The sequence below is a fragment of the Halichoeres trimaculatus genome, unplaced genomic scaffold (assembly GCF_033239565.1).
Source record: "Halichoeres trimaculatus isolate MK-OKI-2021-1 unplaced genomic scaffold, fHalTri1.1 fHalTri1_scaffold_11, whole genome shotgun sequence".
Lineage (NCBI taxonomy): Eukaryota > Metazoa > Chordata > Actinopteri > Labriformes > Labridae > Halichoeres > Halichoeres trimaculatus.
Window position 1 is genome coordinate 1,257,920 of NW_027437189.1, and position 15,520 is coordinate 1,273,439.

A 15,520-nucleotide genomic window follows, 5' to 3' on the forward strand; every position below is an offset into this window, starting at 1 on the left:
TAATTGTATCACTACAAGAACAAACTGGTTCAGAGAGTAAGGGTCCCGAACAAAAGCTGATGCACCTGAACATGGCAGCTATTTTGCACGGACTGAAGGGCTTTTGCAATTTCGTTGGACCAGTTGCAATGACAAATTAAGTTCCATTCGATTTTATTCTACTCTAAATATGGTGATTCTGCTATGATACGGTTAACAAAACAACTTAAATGCAAAAATCTACCCAAAGTGTGTGTTGTACATTTAAACAAAGGCAAAATAGAATCCATCAGCTGTAGCTCCACTTTCCGGAGATAAAAACCAGAGTAATATAACAGAAGACGGACCCAACAGAACAGTCAGGCTTCAGACTACAAGCTGAATCAGTAGGTTGTAGGCGGTTTTGACGGTTTTGACAACAGCTGAGGTAACTCTTTGGTGCATTTTGAAGGATATCTCGTTAGCTACCGTTAGCACTTCTTCGTACGTAACCATACGATCAACGTCGATTGAAATATCGCGAGATTTCAACGTAGCTTTATACGCATGTTTGTCAGGTTGTCGTGGCCGAGTGGTTAAGGCGATGGACTAGAAATCCATTGGGGTCTCCCCGCGCAGGTTCGAATCCTGCCGACAACGAATGTTTTCTTTTTAAAATCGACGACCTAAGACTACTGTTGTGTTGTTAATACGAAACAAGGGCGGTTAACATGAATAATATGACTGTAGACAAAAGGGTGTATGGTGCCAAAGTTGTAAACAGCCTCATAATGTTACGGATGCTCAAGAATTAGGTCACTGATGTAGTTAATACAATTGACCACAGGAGGGAGCTCTCTGCACAGTGCTTTTCTAAAGGACGTTTGCTTTGTGCAGACTGTGGCACTGACCCTGAAATCTCCTTATAATCTTTTTTTATTATTATTTGGATGTATGCAATTAAAGAAAAATAAGGGATTAATCACAATTCATACATTTATAATGTGTATGGTGATGTGATTATAATAGAACATTAAAAAGCATACTTTATATGTTCACAATATGCAGATTGTCCATGAAATGTCAGACACAAGTGAGACAGAGTTCACTTTTGAAATAAGAGGTCAGTAATTAATTCAACAAAGTATAACTAAAATGTTACAATATTTAAGATAAAAATATAAGCTCACATAAGGCTTGCAAATGAATATACAGTACAATCAATAAATAGACAAATAAAATACAAATTAAGGAAAGAGTGGAGGGATTCAATAGAATCAACTTAATTTAACCAAATTTAGAAAAGTAGGATCACACAATTTAAAAAAAAAAGAAGAATATTTTACAAGATTATTGTGAATGTAATAGATATATACATTCTGAGACTAAAGATTTGATATGTTACAGCAGGGGTCTGCAACATGTGGCTCTGGAGCCTCATGCGGCTCTTTGACTCCTTTGCAGTGGCTCCTTGTAGCTTTGAAATATTATTGAAATACAGGGTTTTTTTAAATTATTTTTCTTACAGAGGGTAATAATGAAAACAACACAGACACTAAGTAAAATCATGATTTAACATCTTGTACTAAAAATGCATCATCCCTTGAAATAAAGGTTTTTATTTTTTGTGTTTTTTGAGATTTTTATAATTTCTTTTTTTTTTTGATTTTTGCAGATTAAGAAAAAGAATGACCAATTTTTTGGGGAGATTTAACAAATTTTTGATGTTTTTCAATGTATTGTATGTATTTTTTTTGCAATTTTAGAAAGTTTTACAATTTTTTGAAAGCAAGCAAAATTTTCTAAATTGCATTTTTCAGTTTTATTTATTTATTTTTGCAAATTTATGACATTTCAGCAATTTTTTTTAAAAGCAAAATTTTGCACATTTTTATTTAAATTTTTTGATTTTCCAATTTTTTGATTTTTTTTAATTTTCATAAATTTTTCATATTTATTTAATCTATCACATTACAAATTTCTTTTTTTCCTCAAATTTGCAAATTTATTGAAAAAAAAAATCATTTACAATTTTATTAACACAAAAGCTTATATAATTATTTAAGAGATTATACACTTTTTTTGTCTTAATGTGAAGATAAAGTCGATTTTGTGGCTCCCGAATGACTTTCATCCACTCGAGCTGGGGCTAAACGGCTCTTTCTAAAGTCAGGCTTGCAGACCCCTGCGTTACAGTGTCTCTAGCAGTGAGTTTGGAGATGACAGCACAGCGAGCTGAGCTGTCTCTGAGCCCCGCCCCGTCCAGGGCTACGTCACCAGCTCTCTGTATAAAAGCAGAACCGACCGTTGCTTCCCACAGAAGAAGCTTCGATCTCGTCGCGGACCTTGGAGGGTTACATTTACCCAACACTTATTTTCAAATGGGCCCCGTCGCCTAGCGTTTACTCCCCCAGCCTCGCCGACAGTTGAATCGGGTGCTACTGAACATCCAGCACGTCTGGTCCCTGAAAGGTAAAGGGCTTTAGAGCTGGGGAGGAGGGGTGGGGGTCTTCTCTTGGTGAGGGATGCTAACAGCTAGCCTGTGGTGACGGTAGCTGTTGCTATGCTGTGTGTTTGTCTTTGTTTTGGTGTCAAACGTGGGAGACGAGACTCCCACTGTTTTTTCTGTGTTCGTGTATTTATTATATGTCCTTTTACTCTAATAACTACAGACACACGAAGAGCAACAGACAAATCACAGCGTTAACATCCTGAGATGATGTTTTTGTCTTTGGTAGAAACAAAATGTTCTCGACATAAAATCTAAAATCAGTTTTTCGTTAAGTTTTTTTGATCTTTCACAGATTAGCTCTCCATATCTCTCCTTATCACCGTCATAAATGTGTTATTTTCCTGCCCTAACATGAATCTGACCGCCGTCAAAATGTCGGTTTGCTGCAGCGACACTTTAATGTAAACAAGTCCCCTGCATTACATGGGGTGACGTCACTGCATTGGATGTATAGGAAAACACTGCAGCACAAACTCTCAAATATTAGCCTATATAGCTTCATATGTCATAGATAGCATAATAAACCCTCATGTATTTAATCTGTAGATTTTATTTTCTCCAGTTATGCTCCTGTTTAAAGTCTGAAAGCTGCGCTGAATGATGTCATGTTCATACACTTGGATGTAATCATTTGATCAGCTGTGAGCTCCTTGATCATCACTAACCTCCATGATGGGTTTAATCAAGTGGCTGGCAGCATTTTCTGCTGTTGTTCTTATCTCACATGTTGTAGATAAAGCAATATTTAATGGCTTTAATAACACATACAACATTTCCTTAACTCAGCAGACTCTTGATCTGTTATGTAAATAATAATCTTTCTCAGGGGGGTGGAAAAATTAGGAACAAGAACTGAACAGGTAAAGACTGAGGGAGGCTGTGATAAAATATCAACTGTAGAAAAATATGACAACAAAAAATAAAAATAATAATAATAATAATAGAATATTTTTTTAATAAGATAATGAAAAAAATAATTAGATAAAATTATAAAAAGTGCTTAACATGATAAAAATAAACAGTAAAAAAATATTTAAAAAATAGAAGTCAAAGAGAGGTAAAAAAAAAAAAAAAGAACCACCACAGAATAAAGGAAACATTTGTAAAATTAAAGCAATCAAAAATTAAAACAATTAAAACAACAAAAGGTAAATGATTTAAGATGCTACACATGATACTGTTAAAGAAAGGAGTTAAAAATAAAAATAAGATTGCATTTTGACGATTTAAACACACTCAGCTAAAATCTCCATAAAAGCACATCTGTAAAAATGTGTTAGAAATGCAATGTCAATAAACGCTTATAAGTAAATAAAGCTCTAATTACCTGATAGTCAATAAATAATACACACCAAGTCCCTGGCAAAAGACTGAATAAATATTAAGATAGGTTACTATAATAGTAAAATATTGTCAAAATAGGCCACGCCAATAAAAACATGAAAGTTAGACAAAGAGGAAGATGGACAGCTCATTACTCCTCTTTTCAGGGATCATACGGACTGAACGATCTAGGAGGGCCAGTGTCAGAGCTGGAGTGTCTGTAACAAGCTGATAACACTGATAACAAAACCTCAGGAGATAAAATAAGCTCCTCGTTGAAGCGTCTGTCGCAGACCCATCAGCCTGGTTTTAACCAGACTCTGTCTCCTTCAGGTTTCCATCAAGCACAGCGAACAGAGACCAACGACAGAAGAATGGCGGCTATTCCAGCAGGCGGTTCTCTTGTGGCGACCACTGACTACTACCGAAGTGAGTCTCTCTGTCCTCCCTGGTCCTTTTCAGACCGGCTCACAGCTGATCTGGAGACTGAGTGCTCCTCAGTTTGCTCACACCAAACAGCTCGTCACTCAGAGCTTTAAGACATGAGTCAGTGTTTCCTGGAGAAGAGGAGTGAGTGTGAGTGTGTGTCATAAAAGAATCGAGGTTCGTTAGTGAGTCATCTGTTGATCTGTCATTGCATCAGGATGTGATACCTGGTTTTATCGACTCACTCTCTCTGTAATCGATTAAAACACAGTGACTAGCTGACAGCGTCACTTTGAGTTCACTGAAACGTTTCATCAGATCAGACAAGTTTACAGATGAAACAGCCCCTCTGAAGCTCTTTTTATTTTTAGCCCAAAGAAAGCGTCAGCGCGGAGGTTAACCTTTGTGTAACTGATAAAACACGTCTCTCAGCAGGAGCCTGAGGATCTGTTGCATCATGTTAGACAACAGCGAGCAGATGAATGTATTTAAAGAAGCTCTGGAGGCGGTTTAACCACAGCACATAGCTCTATGCCTGATGCTGTCTCTCTCTCTGCCTATATTTACTTTAAGATCGTCAAATATTTACACATCACTCCGTAACACTGACTGGATTCTGTTCAGGGTTTTATAAAACTGACATGTTTGCTCCTAAAATCTGCAAAAACTGAATCTTATCAAGTGTTTTTGTTTCATTTTAAGTAGAAATTGTCTTATTATACTGGATATGAGCCACATTCACCTGAGCAGTCCAGGAAAATGTCTTGTTTCTAGTTAATTAAAGTCAAAAATTAAGTCTAAAAAGACATTTTCTGCTGGAATGAAGACAAAAACACTTGATAAGATTCCAGTTTTTTGCGGTGTGAGCTCTCTGCCTTTAAGAGTTTCTCAGTTTTCCCAAGGTGCCATGAAGCACTTTCCCTCTCTGAGTGGATCAAACCAGGAGCGTGTCACACAGATCCAGACATGCCCCTCAGGCCGTCGTTACATAACCAACACAAAATGGATTTTCATTTTTCATGTGCCGGTGAATCCTCAAACTGACGCTCTCACGGAAACCATGCAGCTCTTCCTCTGGGTCACAGACTCAGATCTTCTGTTTTTAACAAAACTCATCCAGAAATAAACCAGACCTCTCTTCTTCCTCCTCCTCCTCCTCCTGCAGGGCGCATCGGCTCTACGTCCAGCAGCAGCTCGTGTGGCAGTTCGGAGTACAGCGGGGAGGTCATCCCTCACCATCCAGGTGTGTATCACGACACGTCTTTGACACGTGACGAGGTTATCAGTGTTAGCACGGCTGATTATTGACAAAAACATCCAGTCTGTGTGAGACTCTTAAGATCTGCAGCAGGAGGATTTCCTCATCCTGTCTTTATCACCGCGCTGCGTGACCGCCGCCTAAAAAAAGCCCCAGTCCTCTGACAGCCTGTGGTTTTCTGAGGGAACAGTGTGTTCAGCTCCAGAGGAACCACATCCAGATGTTTGTCCCCGTCACAGCAGATACGTGAAGGGCTCTTCCCTCTGTCTTCTTAATTACCATCAAAATCCACCCAGTCTCAGAGCTCATGTGCTCAGCGTCCAGTTCCTTTAAACCCTCAGGACCAGCAGCTCATACCTGCTGACCCCCCCAGACCCCCCTAATCCAGCTCAGCTTGAAGTGGAAACCATCTGGACCGGCAGCTAAGTGCTGGCTCAGGTCTGAGTCCTCCTGCCTGTTTTAACCACAGTCAGCTTTATGAAACCGTGTCACACACACACACACACACACACACACACAGTAGGTGAAAGGTGATGCAGTTTGTTCAGTTTGCTGAATGAAAATAACCGAGCAGCTCAGTTTGACTTCTTAAAGTTACTCAACCTCTGTTTGGATTATTAATCTTCCAGTTTGCCTCCAGAGGACGGACGTTATGAAACAAAGAAACAAACTGAGCTAAAGTTAGCTGAGCACACAACCCCTGAAACCTTAACACAGGAAACTTCCAGCAGTGCATCTGCTTCACTCTGGGTTTTCACAGCTCCAAACTTCATGGGTCTTTGTATCATGGAGGGAAGGAGACCTGCAGAGGCAGATCCTCCAGAGAAACCCTCTCAGTCTTTATGAAGCGGACATCCACTTCTGGGCAACAGAAAACCACAGATTGTTGGTGCAGAATCCCACGATTTCCTGTCTTTACTGGTCTGTGAACAGACATAACTACATTTTAACTATGCTCAACATTAGGGACACACAGAAATGAAAAGTCTTGGCTGAAACTGAAAACCAGAAATGAGAAACAGAGGCTGAAAACTGAAGCATTGAAAAAAATCCTTATGCCAGTTATTGCACAAGTTAATACTAGTGATTCAAAAAGTAACACAGTCTCTTGTGGTGGTTGAGACGTTATTTTTCCTGACTCTGTCTCCAAGCTGGTTCTCCACATCCATCAGGGTCTGGATCAGTTGCCGTCTGTGGGTCTTTCTCAGATATACTGAAACGCGTAGACGCCGCACCTGTGTTGGTCCTTATCCAGGCAAGAGCATGCTGGCCGCGGTTTTAGCTCACGCTATCATGACGTTCTGTTTCAGCCATGTTTTTTCACCGAAAGTGTTTCACCCAAAAAGCCAAACCTGGTTGACAATTTTCAGTGCATCCCTAAATAACATTTTATAGAGTCAATATCAACAGTTTAAAGTAAAAAAAAAACTTTAAAATATCTCGTTTCAAGTCTGTTTCAATGTGACTTTTTGTCGTTTTTGATTAACTCCCAGGTTTATTTAATATTTGTCACAGGTTTTATTACATCATCAAAAACTTCTTATCTACAGCTTTATGTATAAAACACAAGCAGCTCAGATATCTGTCATTAAAACACGTCCTGATCTTTATGATAAGGTATACATCTCCGTTAATTTAAACCACAAACGACTCCAAAGGCAGTCACAGAAGAACTGATGTGGTTCAGCTCTGATAATGAAGAAGCATAAATCTGCTCAGATACATAGTGCAGTATGTGTGCCACCAACCAGCCTGACCCAGAAGCTAATAATAGCACACACAGTGTGTGTACAGTAAGTGTGTAACCTGACGCAGCTGCTCTCTCAGCACCTGAGGCGTCACGGCGAGTCACACACATCCTGCGAGCTGAAACCTGAGTCATCTCCTCGTCTCTGTAGCTGCTGAAACGCACGCAGCTCTTACCCACACACCCAGATTTATCTCTGAGACGAGCAGTCTGCGTCTCACCTCAGAGACGGCAGCAGATGGTGCTTTCCCTGGGCTGAAAATAAAGAGTGAAGGATCTTTATTCCGTTCAGAAAAACAGACGTCTGAGCTGAACTCATCATATGCTCCGTCCAGCTGATCGAGCTTTTTTAAGCTGATGCCAAAGACTCTGTGAGCCGTTATATCTGGGAAAATAACCTGAGTGTTGATTAAATATAAACTGCAGAGCCTCACCCTCCTTCATCTGTCTCCACAGGACTCCCCAAGCAGGACTCTGGGCACTGGTGGTCCAGTTTCTTCTTTGGGAAGCAGCCGGGGATGACCCCTCTGACTGAGGAGGCACAGCAGAAGTAAGCACAAACACTTACTACACGTCTTCTTATTGTTGTTTAGAGATGTTTTTGCTAACCCAGCCCAGGCTAGATACAGATTAGCTCAACCAACCTGTCTGTAAACGACTGATGTAAATGAAGCTTCTTTTCTCATGAATGAGCATCCCTCACCCCGGAGCCTGAGCTTTAAATATTCACCAGCTCCAGGGTTTGCATACACCTCGCTCAGGTTACTGTAGGTGAAACCAAAGCCACGCCCACTCCTGTCTTCCTGACCTTCACCTCCCTCTTTCCTCCCTCTCAGGGCGGGGGTCCCTGGTGCAGTGACCAACGGTCAGATCACCTGCGTGGCCAGAGAGATGGTGATGCAGCGCCAGGTGAGTGAGAGCAGCGACGCAGGAAGCCCCACCTCCTCCTGATCCTGAAGCCTTGCTCTGACCCACGCCACACCTTCCCGGGGGAATCAAACCATCGACCAACGCTAGGTGACGGGAGGACGTCCCGTTTACAACCTTACTAGTTTTTTTTTATACTATTAAACTTCGTAGTGTAGGCTGCCTTACTCGTTCTGTTTTGGTAACCTTGTGTTTTTTTATTGACAACCGAGAAAAAAAACATTTAAAAAAGGAAAAAAAAAAAGAGGATGATGAAACTGATAAGCTCCTTTCTTTGTGTTTTTATAAACATTTGTACTGTTGTGTGTTTGTAAATCTGTTGTGCACAGATACACTGAGGTGCGCACACATCCACATGCCTTTGTTGAACATTTGACACTTTGGTCCTGTGATTGCACATGCAATAAAAGTAGACTCTTGCAGCCTAACTTCCTGTGTTTGTGACATTCATTCATTGGTTAACTCAGCTTGTGACCCTTAAGATTAAAAATGTGTCTCAGAATTTAAAAATGAGATTAACCTCTCAGTGGGAACATGTTTTAACCCTGTCATTAGTCCGTTTGTTAGCTAACTGATGTGTCCACAGCTGCAGGTGGAAACAGCCGTGTGAGGACCAGAGGGGTGAAAGTGTTTGCCTAACTCAGGGAGTGGTTCACTGCTTTTGTACGGGTTGTAACAGGGACTGTAAACACTGACGCAGCAGCACGTCCTATCCTCACACTACAGCTGCTGGAGCCAAAAGTCTGGGGTTGTGTAACCGTTGGCTCAGGCTCTCTGACCAAACTCTGCTGGGAAACTAAAACACAAAATCCAGTCAAAGAGTTTCAGCAAGTTTTCAGCCTCTGAGTGGATTTCAATCCATATTTAATCATCTTTGCTTTCAAAATGGGAACGTTTCCTGAGTTGACATTAAAACTTTGCTTTCACACACATTTTTAAACCAAACTTTTCCCATCATACTGGATAAATAATGCATGCTGATGACATAAGAATCCCTGCTTTGCTGTGTCACAAAGCTGGCCCTCTCTTTCCTGATTCTTCAGGATGCACCGTCAGCAGATCCGTACGCCATGTTTACACAGTTTATTTAAGCCTGACCTGCACAGGATAACATGCTGACACATGTCCACGGCTGCTATGGTACAAGGCTGGAATCATCAGCATGAAACTAACGTCAAGTTTTAAACCAAGAAGTCATTATTTACACATATGTTCAATACTAAATGTACTGTATACTTTAAAGCAGAGAACTTTGGCACAACTTCCCTACGTCAAAGGTGTGTGGAGAGGAAATAAGAGATCAAAATATGAATGTACCATAATAACTCTGTAATGTAGTCAGCTGCAACATGTTTTCACATAGTCTGTATTCACAAATATATTTCAGTACACATTTTTTGTTTTTGACTTTTCTTGACTCTTTTCTCCTTCTATCACTATTTGCTTGGATCATGTTTGTAAAACAAAGAATCAAAATCAAAGAGAGCCCTGTATGTACACTTAAACGTACCTATTCCTCAATAAATTGATCATTCCAGCTATTCTTAAATTATAAATAGACTATTTTTCAAACTTTAATACCCTGTTATATTTTCTTTATTCATAAGTTTCCACTTAAACTCTCCAAAAGTTACCCTGTGACACTCTTTCTACCCTGTAATAACAAACTCTAAAACAAGCGCTCCCTTTTCTTACGAGCATCGCTAACTTCCGGTCTATACTTAAACACCTGTTACCGATAAATATGAATCAAATTCACAGTTAAGTCGCTTTATTCTTACACAGCTGCTCAATTTTGTGTAGTAAAATAAGTTAAATGACACAGGAAACGCTTAAATGTAAGGATAAGCGTCACTTTTACGTATAAACAACGTGCTAACAGTTTTGACAACTAGCTTAATCGTTAGCCAACCGACCGTTAGCGGCGACGTCATGTCAATCAGGGAGATGGGTTTTCTTCTCAAAGGACGCTGAGGGAAAAGACATAGCTTTGATTAAGGTAGGGGATGCCACTATTGTAATGTAAATAATACAATCTTTTATTTTCGTTTTTATTTATTTCTGTTTGTTCTGTTTATCTACTGCGCCACACTCCAGCCCTGTAGGTGGCAGTGGTGTACCCCGTGGCTGGTTTCCATCCGTCAGTCAAATTACAGAGAGGAACAAGAAGGTAGGCGCTGCTCATGTTTATGTTTGCTATTTTGTCTGACTTAATTATTTGTCTAATTTAATAATTTCCTTTTTTTTTTTTTTTTTTTTTTTTAAATGTTGAGGTTAGTGTTAGTTGTTGTTGTTGCGGTCTTTTGATGGTTATGGCTTCTTTTCCTAATTTGGGAAGGTTATTTTTTGCATGTTTTTTCCTGAACGCTTTAGAAAAAAATATATATATTTTTTTTTTCTCAAAAAGAGCAAACAGTTATTGAACAGACATACAGAGAGAGCACCAGGGTTTGAAAACAAAAATTAAACAATATAAGCAGAAGGATAATTAAGCTGGGCAGATAAAATATTAACAATAACTAAAGTAACTTTAGTTAATACAAAGGGAGACAAATTATCAACAGGTATTAAAGAAAAATATTTTAGATTGGGAGCAAAAGGTTAAAGTTTTAGCAGCTTTTTTGTTTCTGACTTTGGTCTTTAAAACCTGCACTTATGGATAAAAAACTTTGCTGGCAAAATAATGAGATTACACATGTAAAATTCACTTTCCAGTTTTCTGTGATACACTTTCAACGTTCTTTAAACATAGCTCAAAGTCATTATAGTCCAACACAAAGTGACAGATGCTCAGTTAAAAAGCTCTAGTTTGCTCGCAAGTAAGATATAAACAGTTTCTGGAAGTGGTGCAAGATACATCAATGTCCTTCTTAAACCTTACCAACCACATTTTATCAGCAGTGAATGATCTTGAAAGACACTTCTTTAACTTTATTGAGGGTTGGTTGTTTTTATTAGTCTCTTTTGCAAACAGCGAAAACTTCACCGACCCTCTTCAGCCCAAAACCACCTAAAATGTTAGATTTTAGTTTGGCTTCTTTTATTTCTGCTCAGCTGAGCTTTGTTTGTGTCTCCAAAGACAGCGGCTCTAAGTCATTATCAGTCCCAGCGTGATGACAATGATGATGATGTAGCCCATCTTTATCATTTGTTGTGTTCAGTTTTCCTGACTTGCTGTGCAGGCACAGAAAATTCTCCGCTGACTGTTGTTTGGCTTGAATCCTGACGTAAGGATTTTCCGATCTGGGAGTGAAATGGGTTTTTGTGAGCTCGCCTGTCCCCTGCTCACCCCTCAGCCCCCTGTGAGTCTCTGTGAAACAGAGGAAAGACAAACAAAGGGAGATGCTGCAGTAAAGTGGCCTCTCTGTGTCACCGTGTTAAAAGGTTGACATTTGGAGGACTGAGCACCCTGTTGGAGTCCCACGCTGCAGTTTTTCCAGGTCATTGGGTGCCCACAGGGTGGTTTAGAAGTGGGAGGAAAGAGGCTCATTTGTCCTTTTTTCCTGTCTGAATCTGCCGCTTGTTGTCAGGTTCCTCATCCGCTCATTCATCTGCTCTTTTATTCCCTCAGCAGTGTTTAATGACAGAGAAGAAAACAGTTTTTTTGCAGATTTCATTTTAAGATTATATTCATTTTTTCCCCCTGATTCATTCATTAATCTAAGAATCTGGAAAAGGGGACATGGACTATGATCAGATCTTCAAAACCTCAATTTTTTTCTGGCCAGCTGTGAAAGACAACAGATGTTTGAATGAGAAATATCACATAAATCAAAAAGTGTGTTTTATTTTTATTTTATGGATTAAAAAACATGTCCTGTTACCATAAATCCATGTTATTCTGAATTTATTTGAAGTTATTTAACATTTCTCTGTCAGACTACGCTCCCTAAATGTCCCTCATCATTTATTTCACAGTTTAGACAAAATGTAAAAGACCTATGTCTCAAAAATCCCAGTAACCATCTGACAGGACAAGAAGAGAGAAACCTGTCTCTACAACTCTACATTTAGTGACGCTAACACAGTCGACTTTTCCTTCATGTTTTGGCCCTTGTGCTAACTGCAGACTTTTTTATTTTTTGTTAAATTTTTAAGATCACAAATGTTTAAAAAAATGCCAAATTTTCTAAATTATAAAAGTTCTTGAATTTTTTGTGAATTTTTTATTTTTTTTGTGTGTATAATTTTTTTTGCTCAGGCAAAAGTTTCATCACGTTTCAGAACGGATGGAGTGAAACACCCAGGAAACTGTTTCTGCTTTAAAAGTTACTGTGAGTCATTTCCTGCAGGTTTTTACAGACACTTCCTGTTTTTTGGTCTTGTCACAGTTTACAAAAAAGACGTCACGCAGCGTTAAAGGAGACTGGGAGCACAAACTTTGTGTCTCTGTCCTCCAGGTAACGTTTGTCAGCTCTGACTCTGCTCCATGTTTTATCTCCCAGTGTCTCTGAGGGAGGAGCTCCTCCTCCTCCTCCTCCTCTTCTTCATTTCCTGTCAGTTTGACCTCAGGCACGTTTGGAAAAGCTGAATGGTTTCTTAACTTCCTGTCAGTCTCTGTCCGTCTACTTGACGCCTCGGTTAGCAGAGCTGGGCGGTCTGGACCCCAGAACAATGTTCACCCATAATCCTTTGGTTCCACCTGGGAATCCTGGGAAGAGACAAACACAGAGACTATGAATCCACATGGTCTGTTGGAGGTTTGTTGGAGAACCTTGTCACTTTAGCCCTTTTTTAAAGATTTGTGTCCTCAGATGGAAAAATTGGGCCAGAAGTCACAGACAAGAGTCAGGAAGTTGGAAACTTTTAATAATGACTCAGCGCTGATTCTTCCCTGACCACTCAAACTCTTTATAAAACCAACCAGGACCATGCTGTAAACTGCTGTAAACTCAGGAGGAAAACCAGTTTGTCTTGACCTGCTTTTAAAAACGTCTCTTCATCTGGAATAAAACTGACCTACTTACTGAGCACAGGCATGCCTTTGTGAGCTGCAGCCTGAGACTGGCTCAGTTACTCACAAGACAGAAAAAAGCTGCAGGAAATGACTTTGAGAGGAGGCCGAGCATCCAGTGGTGAGAAATAATAACTCTCATGCTCTCTGCCCGAGTCTCTGAAGCTTTTCTGCTCTGAGCTGCAGCAGCGTTTGTTTCTGTGAAGCATCTTTCCCTCAGAGAGACGAGAGAGGAGTCAAACTGTGTATTAATGATGTATTTAGATCCAAATATTTAAACATTTTTAGCAGATTTCAGAGGAAATGTGACTTTTTACAGCTCCAGTTTTTCTGACCCCTGTGTGCTTCAGCTCTGAGGTGGTTTTCATGCTCCAGGTGTTTGCTGCAGGGTCACCTGCCTCCACGCACAGAGTCAGGACTGTAACTGTGTGTTCACACCAAAAGAGGCAAAAGCAGCAAGCACGCCCGAGAAAGCGAACAGCGGCCAAGGCGACTAAATATTTTAGTCGCCTTGGCCGCTCATCACGTGACTGACGTCAGAGTAAAATCGCGCTCATGAAAACGTTCCCAACTAACAAAAAAATACAAGCTGTCCTTCTTCACACTATTTTAAACGCTCCTTTAATCCTGTTTTTTTCCTCTTAAGTCCGTAACACAAAACGACGTTAATCCACAAGAAATGAAAGATAAGTCCTCAAGGAAGGAAAAAGGTCGCCCAAAACAGGAAGTGAAAACCAGGTCACCGGCGTCCGTTCAGATCCTTGCCCACAGTCCGGTACGAAGCCATCCACGGCAGGATCCAGAAGGATCCAGCAGAGACCGTTTGGTAATAAAGTAACCTGCACCCCCGGTGTAAACCTCAGATCGTTGCTGAACAAAGTTAGTCTGGAGCCCTGGTGTCATCTCATTCAGATGAAGCAAGAAATGCTAGCATGCTAGGCTAGGCTACGTCTTAGCCACAGACTACACTTCACTTCACTATTTTCTGCTATTACTGCACATTTTTTTAACTAATATTAATTAATATTAAAAAGAGCAGGATGAGCCTGAACTCAGTTAATGAGCTTTTCTGTTTCCATGATGGAACCAGGAACCAAAGTTACATGAGATGTTCTTTAGAGCCCGCTCGGTTGAAGGACATCTCTACTCTGATTGGCTGCCACCGTTTGCCACTGAACTGTGTCATAGCTAATTACCATAAAGTTGACCGAGGCTCAACTTCTCATTTGGTGACGCTTTAGCCGCTCAGGACACCCAGGACACTCAGGACGCTCAGGACGCTGGGCTCTCATTGAAAATGAATGAACTTCCGGCATGCTTGCCTCTTTTGCCTCTTTTGCCTCTTTTGCCTCTTTTGGTGTGAACGCACAGAAAGGAAAAACTGTTTCACTCCATTTAACAACTTGATTTATCCACCTGACAGCGATAACTGAAGTAAAACTTAAGTGAATGACTGGAAATGTGTCCCTGCAGGACGGATCCTGGACCCATCAGTGAGGCTGGTTTAAAGAAGCCGTTTCAGGCTGTTTGTTTACCTGGAGGGGTCGTCATGGTGATCCAGACGGTGATCTGTTTCTGTTTGTGTCTGACTGAGTCGTCCTGTCGGCTAAACGCTGGGCTCCTGAGCTCTGGACTGGGAGGCGGGTCTGAGAGAGGAAGAACAGACTCATGAGTTAATCCACTTTAGAGTTAGCATTGAGACAAAGTTGGAGGCCAGAGACCAGAGCTGGAGTCTGCGTCGAGGCTCGAGTCCTCGGTATCTAAGTCAGAGTCATGTCCTGTAAAAGTCCCCAGAGCAGGACACGGGAAACTCCCCGAGTGGAACTTTAAGAATCTAACTTTGGTTTAGTTCAGCACAATGAATCCTTAAAAGATCCTGATCCCGATACACACGTTTATGCAATCTAATTTCTAAACATGGACGATTCTTCAGCGTTTTATTTCATGGGCTGCGTCGTAAACAAATGCCCCCTAAACGCAGCACCGCCGCTGCCTTCTCCTTCAACCAATGGCAAAGCGTCTTAACAACACATGGGCCTGCTGCTGCTGGCTGCTCACTTTATTTAAATGACTTGGGAGTAGTCAGACCTTATTCTTCCCCAGCTAAAGCAGTTTGTAGCCAGAGTCTGTGCAGTAGAGACTGTGAGGGATTCTGGGAGAATCTGAGTGGAGCTGGGAGACAAAAATAATAATTATTCTATTTCTTTCAAGAGTCTAATCACTTCCTGACTCTACCTCCAGACATATTTTACAATCCCTGAAAAAATACACAAGAACGTCAGCTGTCAGTCATTGTTAAACGTGACGTAAAACCTTGTTTTTAACCTTGTATAACTAATGAAAACGAAACTTCTCAGAAAAAAGAGGACTTGGATACAAGACAGCCAAATGATATCTTCAAATCACCACAACAAT

The 15,520-nt window shown here is 40.5% G+C and overlaps 1 protein-coding gene and 1 non-coding gene across 2 annotated transcripts; both read left to right on the plus strand.

Annotated features, from left to right (window-relative positions):
- The first annotated feature begins 536 nt into the window (after nt 1-536).
- On the plus strand, nt 537-618 carry trnas-aga (transfer RNA serine (anticodon AGA)). Its single transcript has one exon. It is a non-coding gene; the product is annotated as a tRNA-Ser (tRNA).
- Nucleotides 619-2,278: 1,660 nt separating this feature from the next.
- Nucleotides 2,279-8,579, plus strand: ppdpfb (pancreatic progenitor cell differentiation and proliferation factor b). Its single transcript, XM_074681603.1, has 5 exons — nt 2,279-2,430; nt 4,127-4,222; nt 5,385-5,462; nt 7,681-7,774; nt 8,061-8,579. The coding sequence occupies exons 2-5, from the start codon at nt 4,168-4,170 to the stop codon at nt 8,173-8,175; spliced, it is 342 nt and encodes a 113-aa protein (XP_074537704.1). The 5' UTR covers nt 2,279-2,430; nt 4,127-4,167; the 3' UTR covers nt 8,176-8,579.
- The last annotated feature ends 6,941 nt before the right edge of the window (nt 8,580-15,520 follow it).